Raw genomic sequence first — 17,186 nt, 5'->3', positions numbered from 1 at the left:
CCACTCCGACAAGCGCGTGAAAAAGGTTTGGGTGCCACGGTTTTAAGCCAAAATCATCCTTTTAACGATTGTTAAAATGTGAACTGATGTAGAAACAAGCCGCGAAAATGATAGTAGAACCTGGCAAAACAAATGACTGTCATTTGTTATCTGGTGTCATCTACCACCGGACAACGAATGGATTGTTTACGAATTAACAGTTAGTTCATGCTTAAATGTAATCAGTTTTCAAATGAAATAAAACTGTTCCTAAGAACACATTCAATAACCTTCAAATCAAATCTGTAACATAGATTGAAATATTTTATACACACCGTTTCAAGAATGACAATACAGTGAAACCTGTATTAAGCGGACATCCTTAGGGCACTCACTAGTGTCCGCTTAGTACAGGGTGTCCGCTCTAAACAGGTTCTAATAAATTGTGCAATATTAGTTAATTATTAACCCTTTTGTAAGCTTTTACAAGTAAAAAGCCCTTGAGGTGTCCGCTTATTGCAGGTTTTGTAAAACGAAAAGGGGTCAGTAATATTGGTGTCCGCGTCTGCTTAACAGAGGTGTCCGCTGAATGCAGGTTTATTTTACAGTAAATGTGGGAAGAAAATTTAGGGACTCAACCTGGTGTCCACTAAATAGAGAGTGTCCGCTTAATGTGGGGTCCGTTTAATACAGGTTTCGCTGTGCTGCAATCCTGATACTTAGATAACTTAGAATTTTAAAACATTTATCCCTTTACCCCTTAGCAAAATACACCATTTATTAACTACTGAATTTCATTCAGCGATCAGCAATATCTCACAACTTTTCGTCCGGTGCGGTACAGGAACGTTATACATTCTACACCACAAGGCTTAAGACAAAGAAGCGTTTGAACTGGGCAAATACATTACAACTAATAAAACTACAGTGAACTGTGTCTGAGAACTTTATCTTTCTTTTACTTTCTCGGACACATTCAGGACAAGCGACACAGCTATGTAAAACCTAGGAGATGTCCGCTTTTAGAGGGCTCTAGTGCAATCTGTCGTAGACGGGACACTGCATGATGTGATAGTTAACAAATTGACGTCAGTTTTTCATGCGTCTGTCCTCTTACTGACAATGAATTTCGCCATAACATTGTCAAAGTAGCTGTGGATCCACGAGGCCATAGCCGAGTGGATCCGCAGACTACTTTGACAATGTTTTGACGAAATTCATTGTCAATAACAGAACACACGCATGAAAAACTGACATCAATAGCTGTTATTGCAGTTATCAGCGGCTTGACACACAAACGAGGCGAAAGGATCAATTCTGCACTGTATTGACCCTTTCACCTTGTTTGCATACCTATTAAAACAAAAGAATATTGGACCGCAGACTCAACTCCAACTTGTTTTTTACGATAACAAATTGTCAAATTGCCCGCTCTCGCTCGTTGACACATCGCATAAATTATAAATTCATGTCTGTCCGCTTATTGACAATAAAAATTAGCCAATGAGCGCGCGAGAATTTCTGCAGTTATCGTAAAAAAAATGTTGGTGGATACATATATACATCTCTGGCTCTAAGAAAGAGATGACATGGCCAAATACCCACTAGCTAACTACCCACTAAAAACTACTTCTGCATAGATTCTTATTACAGTCCACAGATAGGTTTAAATCAAATTTGCTGTCGCATAATTTCTTCCCTTTAAAAGAACTATGTTATGGTAAAATTGAGTAATGTTTAGTACAAACTTAACTTCAAATATATGAAAGTTAAAAATAATAATTTGGTAAGGTAAAAAAAAAACACTCTCAAACTGAGAGAATGGCGAAGAGGTCTGGGCATAATTACGCTGTACTAAGATTGAAAAGCTTGAAAAATTTAGAGTAAGTCTTTCAAGACCCATTGAACGTAACATACTGTACATATCTAATCCAACCACTACAGGCTAAAGGCGACGAAATACGAGATACAAAACCCTCAACTTGTCGCGCAACATGAGCAAATTTGTTGCGTGACAAGTTGTGACTTTGATGAAAAACGAGCAACAAAGCCAAAATTTGTTGCTCAAAGTAGACCCGTGCTCTACTTTTCGCAACAACTTTCTTCAACCCGCAACACATGTTTTTGTTGCGCGACAAGTTGATCACGCAAGGTGAAAAACGCGAAACATCGTCCCAATACTTGCAACGAAACAACGTTGCGCGACAAGCTGAGGTTTTTTGTATCTCGTATTTCGCCGCCTTAATACACAAGAGGCACTGTAATACATTGGGTTCTTTACAGAATCCGCTATATTCAGTTGGTCACAACCTATTGAGGAAACACTGAACACAATAAAAGAAATGTTCTTTCATAAATTCACTTGCAGAATAAAAAAAAAAAAAAATGGCTCTGCCAAGCTCAACTATCATAAACAAGGCCCAGGAAACACTACATGTCATTATGGCGCCATGGCCATGTGACAGTTCTAGTAAGAACTATTCTTGACTAGTTATGAATTGGAGCAAGTTACAAGTATTTTGAACATTATTGTTTCCGAGGAGATTTCCAACATTTCTAACGCTCCTCCAAATGTTAAAAAAGCCTCAGTCATTCCTGGAGCTAGTAAATTTATGTTGTTGTGTTTGCTGTCCCAGTCTCTTGAGATGTCCAATGTGAGAACCAAGTGCCTGGAAGAATGTATCCTTGTAGTTGTACCTCACACCAAACTCCTTGCACGTTTCACGTACAATGGGAGTTATTTCTGGATAGTAAATCTGACTCACGCCTGGGAACAAGTGGTGAGTAGTTTGATGGTTCAAAGCACCTGGGAAATGGAAAAAAAATCACTGTCGACAACAACTTAACTGTCCCCATCAAGATTTTAATCAATACCTCCTATTATCTAATAAAACTCGTCGATCATCTACATGTACATGTAGGTCTGCAATTTTCTCTTCTCGGTTTTTCGCAATGTTGTAAGACACGATCTCTTGTGTTTGATATAATACATAACCACACGTTCTTTAGGTAGTTGAAAGGGTCCTGATCTCTGGTACAAGTTTCTTTTGCATTTTGTATTGCATGCAGAACTGCATGCATGATTTTGAGAATGAAGAACTGGAAGAACATAAGCATCCTATGTACAGTAAACTCTCGGACACTATTTTTAAAAACGAATCGAAGGCTACAAGAAAAATAGCAAATCCGAGAAAAAGACACCTCTACAGACAGCATAATGTGGTTATATCCGGAGCACGTAAACTACTAAAATGTTGCGAGTTTTTCATCAACATTATTGTACTTATCATTATCAGTAGTGCAGTTCACCAAAAACGCATCCATCACTGGAAGGTGATTCCTTTGAACTGTTAAATGTATGGTCTTGCTGTGATATACTTATTGAGCAAAGTCCAAGCTAAGTGTTTCATCACACGATGTATTCTCATGTGAAGCTTTTTTCACTGTCAGTCTCGAAATATCTTCCTAACCTGTGAAAACATTGAAAAACCAGCTGTCTGTGGCATAATCCTGAGTTGTTTGTATCTGGAGCTCTGCCCTGCAAGAAGATTTCAAGAATAATCATTATCACAAAATAAAATAAGAAAAGAGCGCAAGTTGCACGACAATATTGGCATGGATTGCATGCATAGCACTTGAGTCACAACGCACTTCATAAGAGCACGTTTAAATGGCTGTTACTCTTATTTGTGCATTGGTATAAAGTCTCACAGGCACACAATTCATGTAAATGCTACGTAAAAAGGTACATGTACATGGAAAAGGTAAAGTCTGCATACGAGCCAAGTGACCCATCAGGCCGGAGTTTATCCCCTGATGAGATGCTAGTCCATTGCAGGTTACCGCAACATTAAATTTGCTGGTACCCATTTACACACCTGGGTGGAGGTAGGCACTGTGAGAGTAAAGCGTGCTTTGCCCAAGAGCACAACACAATGTCCCCGACCAGGGCTCGAACCCGGACCGCTTGACTCTGAAGTGAGCGCACTAACTGCAAGGCGACTGCTCTTCCACTATCTAAGGCTAGGCTGCATAATGTACCTAATACTATGTAACTACAATATTCACTCTTCCCCCTCTCCATCTTTTTTGTTACAGTGTATTTAATTCCCGCCCTCCTTTTTTGCAATGGTACCAAAAAGCGATATTGCAATGCTCAGTTATGTGCAACCAAGCTGATTTAAATTAAAAATTAAAAAATTGCATTAAACATTGCACTTAATTACCAATCTTGTGTCATCTTTCCATCTTTCTCAGGATCCACCCAATCTACCTGCAAGATTTAAAGTAAAAAAAGGTAACCAAAGGTTACAAAAGGTTGTGTGAACTCTAAATATTACTTACATCAAGTTTAGTTAGGCTTTTGATCACTTCAAGGACTGGATGTTTGACATAGTATCTAGAATAAATCTGTTTTAAAAAATTCATTACACTAACCTCACTCACAACATGAGATGCCTGGAAGGTCAAAGCCAGCCAGTAACTGGCAACAATGTCTGCAATAATAAAGAGCACAACCTAAAGGAATAAAAAAAAAAAAATCTTGTTTAATTTAATGTTTCAGTGCTTTTAGTGAGACTCTACACTCCTCCAAGCTATGGCAGGTAGTCTGCCGTAACTCAATCACCAGCTATAATATTAGCAGTACTGTTGTAATGCAGGCCCCCTTATGGTTTTCTGATGGGTGCTATGCCAGGGCAGGACTTCACCTACATGAAATCCTATTGTAAGTGCTGTATTTTGAAATCAGCGCTCATGTGATATACAAAGGCAAAACTTATGGGTCAAATTCATTCATTTGTGAACTTCTTTGAAGCTACCATAAGTGCACATGTAAGTGGCTAAATGCTAAATAAATTAAATAGTGCATTAGCCGGCATGAACATTTAACTCACCATTTTCCATACTGAGAGCAAAAGACATGGGAGAACTACTCTGTAAAATAAGAAGAACAGCTTGCCACCAAGAAACACAGTCAACTGTGACCTGGAAGGAGGATTTACACGAATAACACCTGAAAGAGGAAGACTGTGTTTTACTACTCGTAACATCTCCTGTTTCAAACTGAGATGCTGACGAAATATTTATTTGACCTACATGTACAAAACATTGTGCAAAATAATCTTAGAGATGGCTGGAAAATAAAGTGAGAGGGGAATATGCTTTAGTTTTCAGTGATAAGTCATTGCCTAACTCATGTTAGTTTTGATTTAATTGAAGAGATGGAAAAATCAGGGTACTTAAAGTATCTCTCATTTTGTCAAAGCAACATTTTACGCCTTTTGGCCCAAGAACACATGCAATCCTGGTGGATGCACAAATCTCCACAACACCGTTTAGTTACAACAGGTAGATACATATACAGTGAAACATCCAGGATGGTGTGTACACAGAACTAGTAGTTTATAATTATGCTCAGTAATAACTGAATGAAGTCAACTCACCATTTTTCTTTATAAGGAACATTATTGTTACATCCTGAATTCTAGTCTTCAGTCCAAGCTTTAGAAAATGAGAAACAAATGGAAACTATCAGAAAGAGGGAAGAAATAATTGCTTAAACAAGTAATTCAATGTTAGCATTGACATGTACATGTAATTCTTGAAAACCATTGAAGACCATCAGGTTTATCAATTTGGCCAATAATTACAAAGTCATTATTTGGTAATAATTATTAGGCAACTTGTCATACATGTAAATCAAGGCCAACAGACATTAATTTTGGGAAATACCCATTACATCTTAAAGCACTTTTAATTTCTAGAGGTCAAAGGGACTGCATTAATTCCCGTAACTTACCAAACAGTAAACAAGGGGCACATAGACATGTTGATATAGATATCGAGGCACCCACTGTTGATTCCACTTTATCCGTCTTATATCCGGATGCTGACAAACAATTGATACAGAAAGGAATGTCAATAAATTATTGTTTAGCTAATGAAACAGCCACAAGAAAACTCTGGATATAAAACTGATACAAGCAAATAACTGCAAAATTTAAGCATATCGAATAAAAATTATACATGTCTATAAAGTTCTTTTTTTTTTTAATTTCAGTTAATTTTTATTATTCTCAAACAATATGTATGTAATTATTACAACCGTTTGTAGGAAGAATATCACAAGTTGAAAGCAGCATTGATGCGTATAGTTTTAGCTTGTTTGTTTGTAAATAGGAAACAGTTTTACTAATTTATTTTCTTTGTACTTACATCCTCAGTTGTGACGATATCAGGATCCAAGCCGTCAATGTTGGTGTACGGATGATGACCAAATGCATGCTAATGATACCAACATAATTAATGTTATGATTTAATTAACAAATCAAGAAGCCTACGCCGTGTATTACACTGTGTTAAAACACGACGGGCATTTGAGAACACGAGGGAAATGTAGAAAACACGAGCCAATAAAGTGATAAATCAATATAGATTTACACGTTCTTCGATACATGTAGCTTGACAAAACGCGACTTCTCGACTGTTTTTCTTCTTCTTCTTTATTTGTTAAGTTAACCTCCTCTTCAAAACTTTCTGTTGCTTCGCTGAGAACGCCATCACAAATTTCTTGTTTTTCGCTATCTCTAAAAAAATGTTGACTAGAGGTAATGTCATGAAAAACAGTAAAACACACTTGTTCTATGTTTTATATTCTGATAAAACATTGGTTTTTGACCAATCAGAGCACGCGCAGGGTCCTATATATGTTATAAACTGTTTTAAAAAATTACATCAACATGGTTACGTGATCCTAGGGTCAGTTATAACTCCACTAAAACCTGAGCCTTGAAAACCAGAGGTAATGCATGTGCCTGCAGATTTTGTTTAAAACTGATTTGGTTTTTATTCAATTGCGTCAAACGTCAAGTTTACAAGAAAAATTCTGAGATCTTGATGAAATTTTCCACTACAGTGTATAAACCAACAAAATGTCCACTCCAAATAACACACTAATCGTACCCCTAATTAAACTTCTTGTGAGTTAAAACAAATAAGACAACACTAAAACAGCCTGGAAGAACATGTGACATTAGGAGGATATTAATACTAACATGCATTTTACAAAAATTCTCCTTTCTTGTATGCAAATTGCCCCTTTAACCATTTCAAACAATATTCCTACTAATAACATATTACTTTATAATTATGGACAGAGACAATCTATATGCTACCCATTATCTTAGAAGTCATTCTGATAATGAGTCTGGATAATACAATGAAGAAGTTAGACTGTCACATAAAGCTGATTGAAAATGGAAACCTTCTATTGATGTACAGTGTATGCAGCCATATGCAGTGTATGGGAACTCTTAAATGAACCAAACTAAAAACAAATTGAGCCTTAGTGGCAAATTAACACTAACCTGATAAATCCAGATATAGAATGATGCACCATTTAAGAAGTCATGTATATGACCAACTACTCTCCACAATATAGGATGACTGGTCACAGCACAGTGGCTTAAAGTTCAAAACAACAGAAAGTATTACTACAATCATATAAACTGAACAGGCCTTTGTCCACCAAAAGAGGTTAGAAGTGTCTTATGTAATTTGAAGGGTGGTGAATGGTTAATCCATGACTTGTGAAGGCAGTGCCTCACCAAGCTAGATTGAGACTTCCTCAGCTTTGCAAAAAAAATAATTGAGACTCAAAGATAGCAATCCAAAAGTCTCAGCTAGCCAGACTTTGAAATTTGACAACAATTCTGTGAGATGCATATGCTAAAGGACCATTTGCCACTGCTGCATGTGTAATTTGCTCTCTCAAGCCAGTGCTTGCCTTTTTTCTTCAAATGCATAGTTTCATTACCTTTTCTGTAGCTAGTCTGGTGCAATGCAAATTTTTTTTTGCTAAGTTCATATAAGTCATTTGAGACTTGCTGCACTCCTAATCTAAATAGTTACATCACAAAATTAATGGGTTTACAACAACTTAAACTTCCCATCACTATAATAATAAAGTTTAGAATTCACGCGTCAGGAAAAATGTCTTGAGATTTATCAGCCGAGGTCTTTCTGGTAGGTACACCCAAGGGGGAGACTTAAATTACCATGACGACATAATCCTTACCTGGAATCATGATTGTTTACTAGTCCAATCATAGCACACATCCATCCCATAAAAGCCGCAGCAATGCAAGACAAAAAGAAATTATCGGCCAACCAGAACATCTGCAGAGAACAATTCAGAGAACAACATCAAATACTAAATTGTACTTCAGTATAGTGTTAAGCATTGATAGCAATGGTTATGTCAGAATTACAAAATTACAAATGATTAGTTCAACAAACAACCCTTTGTGTGTATTGCAGGCCTATCGTATTACAGTGGAACCCCTCCTTACAGTCACCTCTTTGATACTGTCACCTCATTATTATACAGGGCTGTCATTAAGGGCTGTAACCTGTAACACCTCTTATGGCTGAGTATGCTTGATTTTCCCTTGACGCTACAGGTGAAACTGCCCATTACTGAAAGAATTTACCCACAAAGTAACAAATTTGCTATGGGTGTGGAGAACAAGGGTTAATGACAGCCCTGTTATGGCCACTTTTTTTTGTCCTGCTGAAATGCCCATGGATACATTTTCTTATAAGAAAACCCTTTTAATGCAGCCACCCCATTAATACAGTCAATGGCCACATTCTGAAATCTCAAACCTGTATAATCCTCTATAATTACACCCCATTTATATGGCCACTCAAACCAGTTATGTTCATCTGTTAATATTGTATGAAGTAATTGAAGTTTCAATTTTTAAAAATTATCTGCATTCCAGACACTTATTAAAGAACAATTGTTTAGAAGTGCAATTGTGATATCTCTGTTAGCTTCTGTTAAGATGTTACTCGATTTGGACCAGTCTCGAAATATGAACGTACCCTGTTAATACGGCCACCCTGTTAACATGGCCAAATATTATTGGCCCATTGGTGACCATACTTGTGAGGTTCCACTCTATATTAACAGTAATTTATATGGTTCAAAACACATTGCAGGCTTATGATAAACGCAATGCAATACTTTTTTGAGGATTCCAACTTCACCAAAAGTGACTCACAATAGCCCTTTTCACAGTTAATTTTTCTCATTTGCATTACAATGTAATCCAACGCGGATGTGAGGCAATTTCGGGCTAAAACTACAAAATAGCCCGAAATTGCCTCACACACATGCTAGATTTTATTGTAATGCAAATGAGCAAAGGTAACCATGAAAAGGGCTATTGCATGCCTATAAAGTTTCTTTGGGGGTTCACTGATCATTGCAATCACTGCATTACACTAACCTGAGCACTCCAAAGAAGAAGTAACACTGTTGGAATTCCGATGTAGCGTAGCCACATCCATGCTGAAAACTTGGGGTTCTAATAACAAAACCATAATTTAGCTATTGTACAATTCCTCTCGTACATAACCAGGGGGATACTCAAGGAAAAATAGTGGGAAGGCCAGGGCAAAGGATTATTCTGAGTGAGCAAATGGTAAGATTGTCATCTTGGTTCTTTAGGGGAGGGGGTGAAAGTGGCGAGAAGAAGTGATATCATAAAAGTTATTTAAGAGTGCCTGCCTGTAAAAATCAGACAAATTCTTAATTTCGCGGCAAGGGTCGAAAATTCAATTTCGCTCATATTCTTGTGGTAGATAGGCTAGGGCATGACAAAAACTACTGGATAGTTTTTTTTGGCAAAATATCCTTTTATTTCAAAGAAATATGCAAATTACCAACTTCCGTTAAAATCGTCATTTGACGCACCATTTTATTAAGCAAGTTTGAGAGCCTCGCATGCAAAACCACATCATTCTTCCGTCTTTAAAACACTCAAATATTTTTGTCCAATGTTTAAATGTGTACTGGGTTGGTTTTAGGGGATGTTGAGTTGTCTTTTTGGGTGCAAAATAATTAAATTTCGAAGACAGGTATTTCATTCACTTAAAAGTACTTCGTGAATATAATTGATTTTCACCATGTGCAAAACCTTCAAATGGATTAAGCTTCTGGTGGTTGAATCGCAGAAGGATGATCTACAGATTCCTGTAAAAATTTCTGTGGGCAAATGATTGTGAGCGACGCGAGAGCTTTTCAAAGTACGTCAAAAATGCAAATATTTGACCATCCGTTGTCAAATTTCAATTTACGGGTTAGACGTATATTTTAGCATGGGCCACATGACTTGACCTATAATAAGTTGAAATAGACACAGAGCTGATAATTTTGAAATGTTCTAACCTTATTTGTTGCAAAAGGCAGGTCCAAAGCCGATTTGACGTGTTTCTAGTCGATCTCTCACCATTCGTCGTACATAGAGCAGAAGTTTGCTTTTGTTTACACAAGGTTAACGTCCGATGTACATCGCCAACTGTCAACCTATTATTCGTCGAATACCATGGATCTGTGACCATCTTTCTACGCATATGAACATCACTGCATCTAAAATGGCTGAGTCATTTGTAGATAGTTGCTTGCTTTGCACTGCGCCAAAATAATGTGTTTGATTGATTGCTGACCATTGCTGATAAGCGTGTCGGCGCAGCACAATCTTACAGCCGTTATTTGTTCGTCACGCAATGCTGTCACGGCATATGCTGCATATTTTGATCCATTTTGTATAGAGCACTCTCAGGATAAATGAAACAATTTAATCATTGTTCATCTGTTTGTTCCTATATATAATAATATGTGTATATCTATATAATCGTATTCTATAGTGTACGTGGCCTCGGTCCAAATCACGTTTGTTGTACGTTTTGATGTTTCAGACAACAGCTGATAAAGCTAGTGCCAGTACTCACTAGAATTTTAAAAAAATCGCCATGAAACAAATTATAGATCAATGAAGCAAGAACTAGCTGAAATGAAAATAGGAAATCACAACGTGTCTAATTCATGTGAAAAACAGACTACATTTAATTAGTAACTACACAAGTAAATAGCCCTGGCCATGCCATTTTATTTGGCGTATTTTGTTTGCCCAGTGGCGAGGCATCGGTATGTTTGTAACAGAAAATAGAGGACTGTTGTCAATACAGTCCAAAATTATTGTCAGTAAAATATTGTAAATAAAATACCTATTGACCGGTTACCTCCACGGCCACCATTTAGTCGTTCCAATAAGGGTTTCACTATTGTCTTTACCCCTATCATAGGGGTAAAGACAATTCAGCGGCCACCCAAAATTTAAACACTTTGTTTTGGAAAGGGCGATGGTAGATAAGGGTCCGAAATTGAAGGTGCATGACGAGTGATAATTCAAATACACGTCTATCATGATTGTCTTGAATTGACTCCACGTTCACCAAGAAATTTATAACCCGATAGTGAAAAATTAAATATTCAGGGTACACCTCTATTTAAGCGGCTAGCCCCATAGTAAGCGGTCACCACCCATTTCCCCAGGGGTAGCCCACTGTATTACATGTAAATCAAAAATAATTGCACAGCCAGCGCGAAAAGACCTAGGTATGAGTTTAGCGTTACAGTATTACGTAGGCCATGTAGGTAGCGGTGGTCGAGTAAAAGATATCAACAGGGGCAATGGTAAACTATTCATTCTTCTCATTTCTTAATTTAATCTCTTCCTACTCAACACGATTGTGTGCTCCCAGTGGTTCCCAGCTTTACGGAGCCTTATGTATTAGGATAGAAATTGTCCTACCCCCACCCCCTAAAATGGGATGACAGTATTGCGTGACAAAAAAGGAACCGCTGCAAGCAAGGATTCAAGCCATCAAACCATGATGATCGAACGTAATATTTTGGTGTAGTGCAAAGCAAGCAACTATCTACAAATGACTCACCCGTTTTTGACTTAGATGCAGTGGTAATTATATGTGTCGAAAGAGGGTCACAGATTCATGGTATTCGACCATTAAATAAGTTGACAGTTGGCGATGTACATTGGACGTTATGTAAACAAAAGCAAACTTCTGCTTTAGGTGCAACGAATGGTGAGAGAAACACGTCAAATCGGCTTTGGACCTGCCTTTTACAGCAAATGAGGTTAGAACATCTCGAAATTATCAGCTCTGTGTCTATTTCAACTTAACATTGGTCAAGTCATGTGGCCCATGCTAAAATATACGTCTAACCCGTAAATTGAAATTTGACGACGGATGGTCAAATATTTGCATTTTTGACATACTTTGAAAAGCTCTCCTGTCGCTCACAATCATTTGCCCACAGAAATTTTTACAGGAATCTGTAGATCATCCTTCTGCGATTCAACCACCAGAAGCTTAATCCATTTAAAGGTTTTGTACATGGTGAAAATCAATTATATTCACGAAGTACTTTTAAGTGAATGAAATACCTGTCTTCGAAATTTAATTATTTTGCACCCAAAAAGACAACTCAACATTCCCTAAAACCAACCCAGTACACATTTAAACATTGGACAAAGATATTTGAGTGTTTTAAAGACAGAAGAATGATGTGGTTTTGCATGCGAGGCTCTCAAACTTGCTTAATAAAATGGTGCGTCAAATGACGATTTTAACGGAAGTTGGTAATTTGCATATTTCTTTGAAATAAAAGGATATTTTGCCAAAAAAACTATCCAGTAGTTTTTGTCATGCCCTAGCCTATCTACCATGAAAATATGAGCGAAATCGAATTTTCGACCCTTGCCGAGTTATTTTCCATTTTTATGGACAGGGACTCTTAATATGTTTGGCATACATGCATTTCTATTTAAGGCGGCTGAAAACAGTTTCTAGCACTTAGATTGTGATGCGTCGTTTATAACTACTCTTTATCACTAAATGCTACAATCATGGTATCAAAAAACTGCCCAATCATTGGTGAAAGTGTGTTTATCATTTTTGTGACACAATAAGTTACCATGGCAACAGTATGACATGCTGAAAACACCCCTAATTACAGCTTTAGTAAAGCTTTAAAGTCAATTGTTAAAGCACAGTTAATGGAGCGTGACACTATTTACGCACAATCACTAGCTTACTATTGTTAAACGTAACGCAATAGAACTGTTATGTGTTAGAACATTATAGAAGTCTTTCTTGTCTAGTTTAAACAATATTCACAATAGCCTTTCACGCATGCATGTTGCAACAACTTCTGGTTTAACTATATCGTGCATTTTGTATGGCTAGTATTTTAAATAGCCCCATTCTTGTTTTGTTCAAGGCCACATGGGCTCTGTACTTTTCATGGCACACAATTTTATATTGGTTTAAACCCAGACCATTGCTATGGTAACCTATTGTGTCACGAATATGATAACAACATGTTCACCAATGATTGGGCAATTTTTTGATACCATGATTGTAGCATTCAGTGATAAAGAGAGGTTATAATGACCCATCCAAATTTAACTGCTGGAAACTGTTTTGAGCCACCTTAACCTATAATTTTACATCATACACAAAACTGAACACAATATTGTTACGGAAGTTGCAGGTTTTAATAACATACAATTTTCAAACAGGATTAATGAAACTACAAAATTATTTGTAAATGACAAGACTTTGCAAAGTTTCTTGTTTACTGCATGCTTATCACTCTCATTTGTACCTGATCAGTTTCCTTGAAATATTTTTTGACCCTGTCTCTTACTGTTTGATAAAAGAGGCTGCAGGTAAAGAAAATTAGCAATTTGTTAGTAATCTGACAAATTTAATCTAATTTTTTATATTAATATACAAGGCTAAAAACTAAGTTTTTAACTTATTGTTATCATCAACCCTCATGATGACAATAAGTTGAAAATGTTTGGTTTTATAGTCTGCAATTTTTCTGGTTATTGGCCTTGTACAAACAAAATGTACATGTACAAACTTTTACCTCTTTTAGTGCATTATGTAGAACAAATTTTACTGTTCTTTCTGTATTACAACTGTTACTCACAATGACGTCTCTGTAAGCAAATTATCAAATAAATTCAGTTTCTAAGAAGAATAAATGTGATAATCAATTTATAAACCCTCTCGAACACATGTATGTGCACACATACCACTTTTTCCCACCCAACCTCCTCAATCTACCTCCTCCCTGTTCTGCACTCACTAGATGCCAGTTTCTAGTGAATGGAAAGCCTCCGGCCAGCTAAGCGAGATACTTGTAGATTCATGATTTTTCTATCCAAAAGCTTTTCTTTTTTGGTCACACTGGGTAACATCAAAAGGTGCACTCACAGCCAAAGGCTGAGCCATTTGCTAACCAATATACCTGCCAATCTGACAGTATTGTGTTACTGAGTCTTGAATTCCTTTAGTGATTAATTTGTTAATTGAAAAACTGTTATACCATATCTATTAAGTAGCTGCCTAACCTTAATTGATGACCTCATAGAGAAAGAGATTATTGACAGTAAGATGGAAATTAAACATAGTGCCATTAACTTACCCACGTTCCGGAAATGTAGGTAACTCGTCTGAGATCAGCTCTCCAACATAATACTTTTCCAAGACCCTAATCGAGACAAAAGGTACAGTTGTGTGTTAAAGGTTTATAGCTACCATCCTTCGTGAGCATAGAAGACTTATATGAACTTGTTCTTCCTGCAGAACATTAGATCAACGATGGGGTTAATTGGTTGGCACAGTGACAGAATGTGGTGTCCACTAGCTACATGTACATTACACAGTTCATTTTTCTGGCTAGAGAGAGAGGCATAAATAGAAGGCAGGGCTGTTGTAAAGCTCTTGTCATGACCCCTTGAACATAAGGGTACCACAACTCATACATTTAAAAGTGAAAGGGGAAGCACAGCAGAGGAGAGCTGGAGTGGCAGGAGGAAGAATGAAATGGGAAAAGGGGGAAGAGCAGTAGAAGGCTGGATGGAAAGGAGGCTGTTGGGTGAGGGAGGGGTGGAAAGATGACGACAGATGAGGGAGAGGGGGTAGGTAACAGAGAGCAGATAGAAAGAGAGAGGGGGAAGGTGGGGTGATAGAGAGAAGAAAGAAGGGAAAGACCTGGAAAGGTGGAAAAGGAGGGAGCAGGAGAGGGAGAAAAAAGATTGGGGTGGGGAGGGCTGAGAGTGACACAAAGGAGAGGAAAGGGGAATGAGAAAGAGAAGAGGGACTTTATACAGAGGCTGGGCTAACAAAATTATTATTCCTACATTTCTTATGGATCACAAGTTAGAAATTCATATAAGCCTGTAGTCCTTCTGCTTTCCTGACCCTTTCATTCTCACCTAACCTAAAAGCATCTCACCTCAATGTAGAGAGCAATTTAACAATAGTCTTGATTTCATTGGCTGGAGTGGACAATTATATTTTCATTGCACCAGCATGAGCTTGTTTCATAGGCCAGCTCAATAATGTTGCTGCTATTTTCTGAATAACTGAGACCCTAGCTAAGCAATGACTATCTGAAACACAGATAAGCAATGACTATCTGTCTGTCTGTCTGTCTGTCTGTCTGTCTGTCTGTCTGTCTCTCACTTCTGAAGTTAACTTTCTGACTAGCAGATTCAATGTCAGCCTGCAAGCAAGATAATTCTTGTGAGTGGCAAAGTTGCTTGGACAAGTCAGCGAGCAAAGGCAGCATTCTAGCACTATGAGTATCTGAGGAAATGTGTGCCTGCTCGCAGGTAATTACCTGGGAGGCCAGCTGACTGCCTACCATGATTGACTGACTGACTGACTGACAGCATGCATGCATGTGCAAGAGTGTGTGGTCACATGGGATAAATGTGAATGATAGAATAATGAACCATGGAAACTAGTGCAGAATGAAAAGATGACTCAAAGATCATTAGTTTTGACTAATCTTTTGATTTCAATTTTGTAGTTTAAATTTTCGCCAAGCTATTTAGACTTATCCACACAACTTTACTTGCTTATAAAATAGATTTAAGTATTAAACGTACATTCCTGCAAAAATACCCTGAGAACTGCAGTATCTTGTTCATACACGTAACTCAGACGATGTCATTATGTAACCCTCTTTTCAGCCTTTCTTTATTACTTGCTATAATTGTATTTTTGGGCTCTGATGGCCTTTTAGAATCCCACGTTTTAGCTCTCAAACAGATAAATAATTGCATAACTATGATTAAACTATTTGTAAAAATGCTTCACATACGGACAGGTAAGCTGATCACCGTCAGGGAGGTCAAAATACAAAATTTACTCTTCGACGAGTTCAAGTCTTTAGACTTGAAACTAAGCTTACTTTTGTACTGAATCACTAAAAGCGTGGTACGTCTCGAACACAATCGTCACGTCTCTCCCTGCACCCATCAGCAGCATATCTTTACCACCTGGATGACGGTTGAGGAATTTACTAACATCGTACACCTAAAAAAGAAAAATAAATAAGGTCAACAACATGGATCATGATCGCTGCCGATCAAAACTGGCGCGTAAATTCTAAACTCAAGCCTTACCTTTCCTCGAACCGCCACGTGAGCATTGTCTTCCTTGTTCAGAAGACTAAGTTCTTCCCAAGTAAATTGCCTTTTCTTTTCCATGCTAGAATTTGGGACCGCAAAAGCCAAGACTTAGTGAGTTTCTCTTCTGTATGTAACTTTGTTACCAGCCCATAGTCTTTACCCGGTCAGATGCCGGCTTCCTGCTGATTGGTAGTCTCGCTCTCCTGAGCACGTGTTGAAGCTGTGCTGGAGGTCATTCAAGGAGACTGAGAAAAGCTGCACGTGAGATGAAATTTTCCGTTTACTTTCTTTATCACCTCTTTTAAACAGCTACGTGCGAGTTAAAAATCAATTCATACTTCTATTTTATTCTCAAAGTCTTCATAAATGGCAGCATTTGCACACCCAAAATTAAATTCCGATCGCGGACTTTTCGGCGTTTAATCCTTGAAGAATGCAAAAGCAAAACCCGACGCGTACGTAGGATGATTTTTTGAAGGTGTACTATATTTCGGCTGGCCAAACCAGCCTTCTCCAGGTACAATGAAAATTTTACATTGGGACGTGTTTTTATGTAGCCGATATTTACGTAATACCGGAAATACGTAAAAGTAATTGACAGTGTAAATTAAAGATAAGCCTACGGTAAAATAAAATAACATGATGAAAGAACATAATAAAACAATTGTATGTTATTAAATGGAAACGATTAATATATTTCTTCGCGGATGTTCAGAGCATCAGGATCAATTGTTCTGCCTTTTTGAATTAAAAAAAGTTTCCCTGGCCTTACGGATAGAGTCTCGGTTCGAAAAGATTTTTTCGATGGGGATTAATTGCATGTCGTTAGCATTGTGGTTA

At 37.5% G+C, this 17,186-nt stretch overlaps 1 protein-coding gene across 1 annotated transcript; it reads right to left on the bottom strand.

The window, feature by feature from the left end:
* Positions 1-731: 731 nt before the first annotated feature.
* Positions 732-16,838, bottom strand: LOC110062864 (uncharacterized). Its single transcript, XM_089297735.1, has 16 exons — positions 16,685-16,838; positions 16,341-16,601; positions 16,127-16,251; positions 14,351-14,416; positions 13,520-13,577; positions 9,276-9,353; positions 8,057-8,157; positions 7,347-7,443; positions 6,196-6,264; positions 5,780-5,869; positions 5,424-5,481; positions 4,875-4,993; positions 4,417-4,497; positions 4,206-4,252; positions 3,450-3,517; positions 732-2,785 (listed from the first exon to the last, which is right to left on the bottom strand). Exons 2-16 carry the CDS (start codon positions 16,422-16,424, stop codon positions 2,565-2,567), a joined length of 1,362 nt encoding a protein of 453 aa, XP_089153861.1. The 5' UTR covers positions 16,425-16,601; positions 16,685-16,838; the 3' UTR covers positions 732-2,564.
* Between the last annotated feature and the right edge of the window lie 348 nt (positions 16,839-17,186).

This window comes from Orbicella faveolata, unplaced genomic scaffold (assembly GCF_042242905.1).
Source record: "Orbicella faveolata isolate gen_17 unplaced genomic scaffold, um_ofav_v1 contig_3, whole genome shotgun sequence".
NCBI classification, from domain to species: Eukaryota; Metazoa; Cnidaria; class Anthozoa; order Scleractinia; family Merulinidae; genus Orbicella; species Orbicella faveolata.
The sequence above is the reverse complement of the archived record's forward strand: the minus strand, read 5'-3'. Positions and strand labels throughout refer to the sequence as shown.

Excerpts from the sequence above, each read along its gene's own strand:
- LOC110062864 (XM_089297735.1), bottom strand. The coding sequence starts at position 16,424 with ATGGAAAAGAAAAGGCAATTTACTTGGGAAGAACTTAGTCTTCTGAAC. Across the intron at positions 6,265-7,346 it reads TCTATATCTGGATTTATCAG|CATGCATTTGGTCATCATCC; the intron begins GTTAGTGTTAAT and ends TGGTATCATTAG. Across the intron at positions 5,482-5,779 it reads TGCCCCTTGTTTACTGTTTG|CTTGGACTGAAGACTAGAAT; the intron begins GTAAGTTACGGG and ends CATTTTCTAAAG.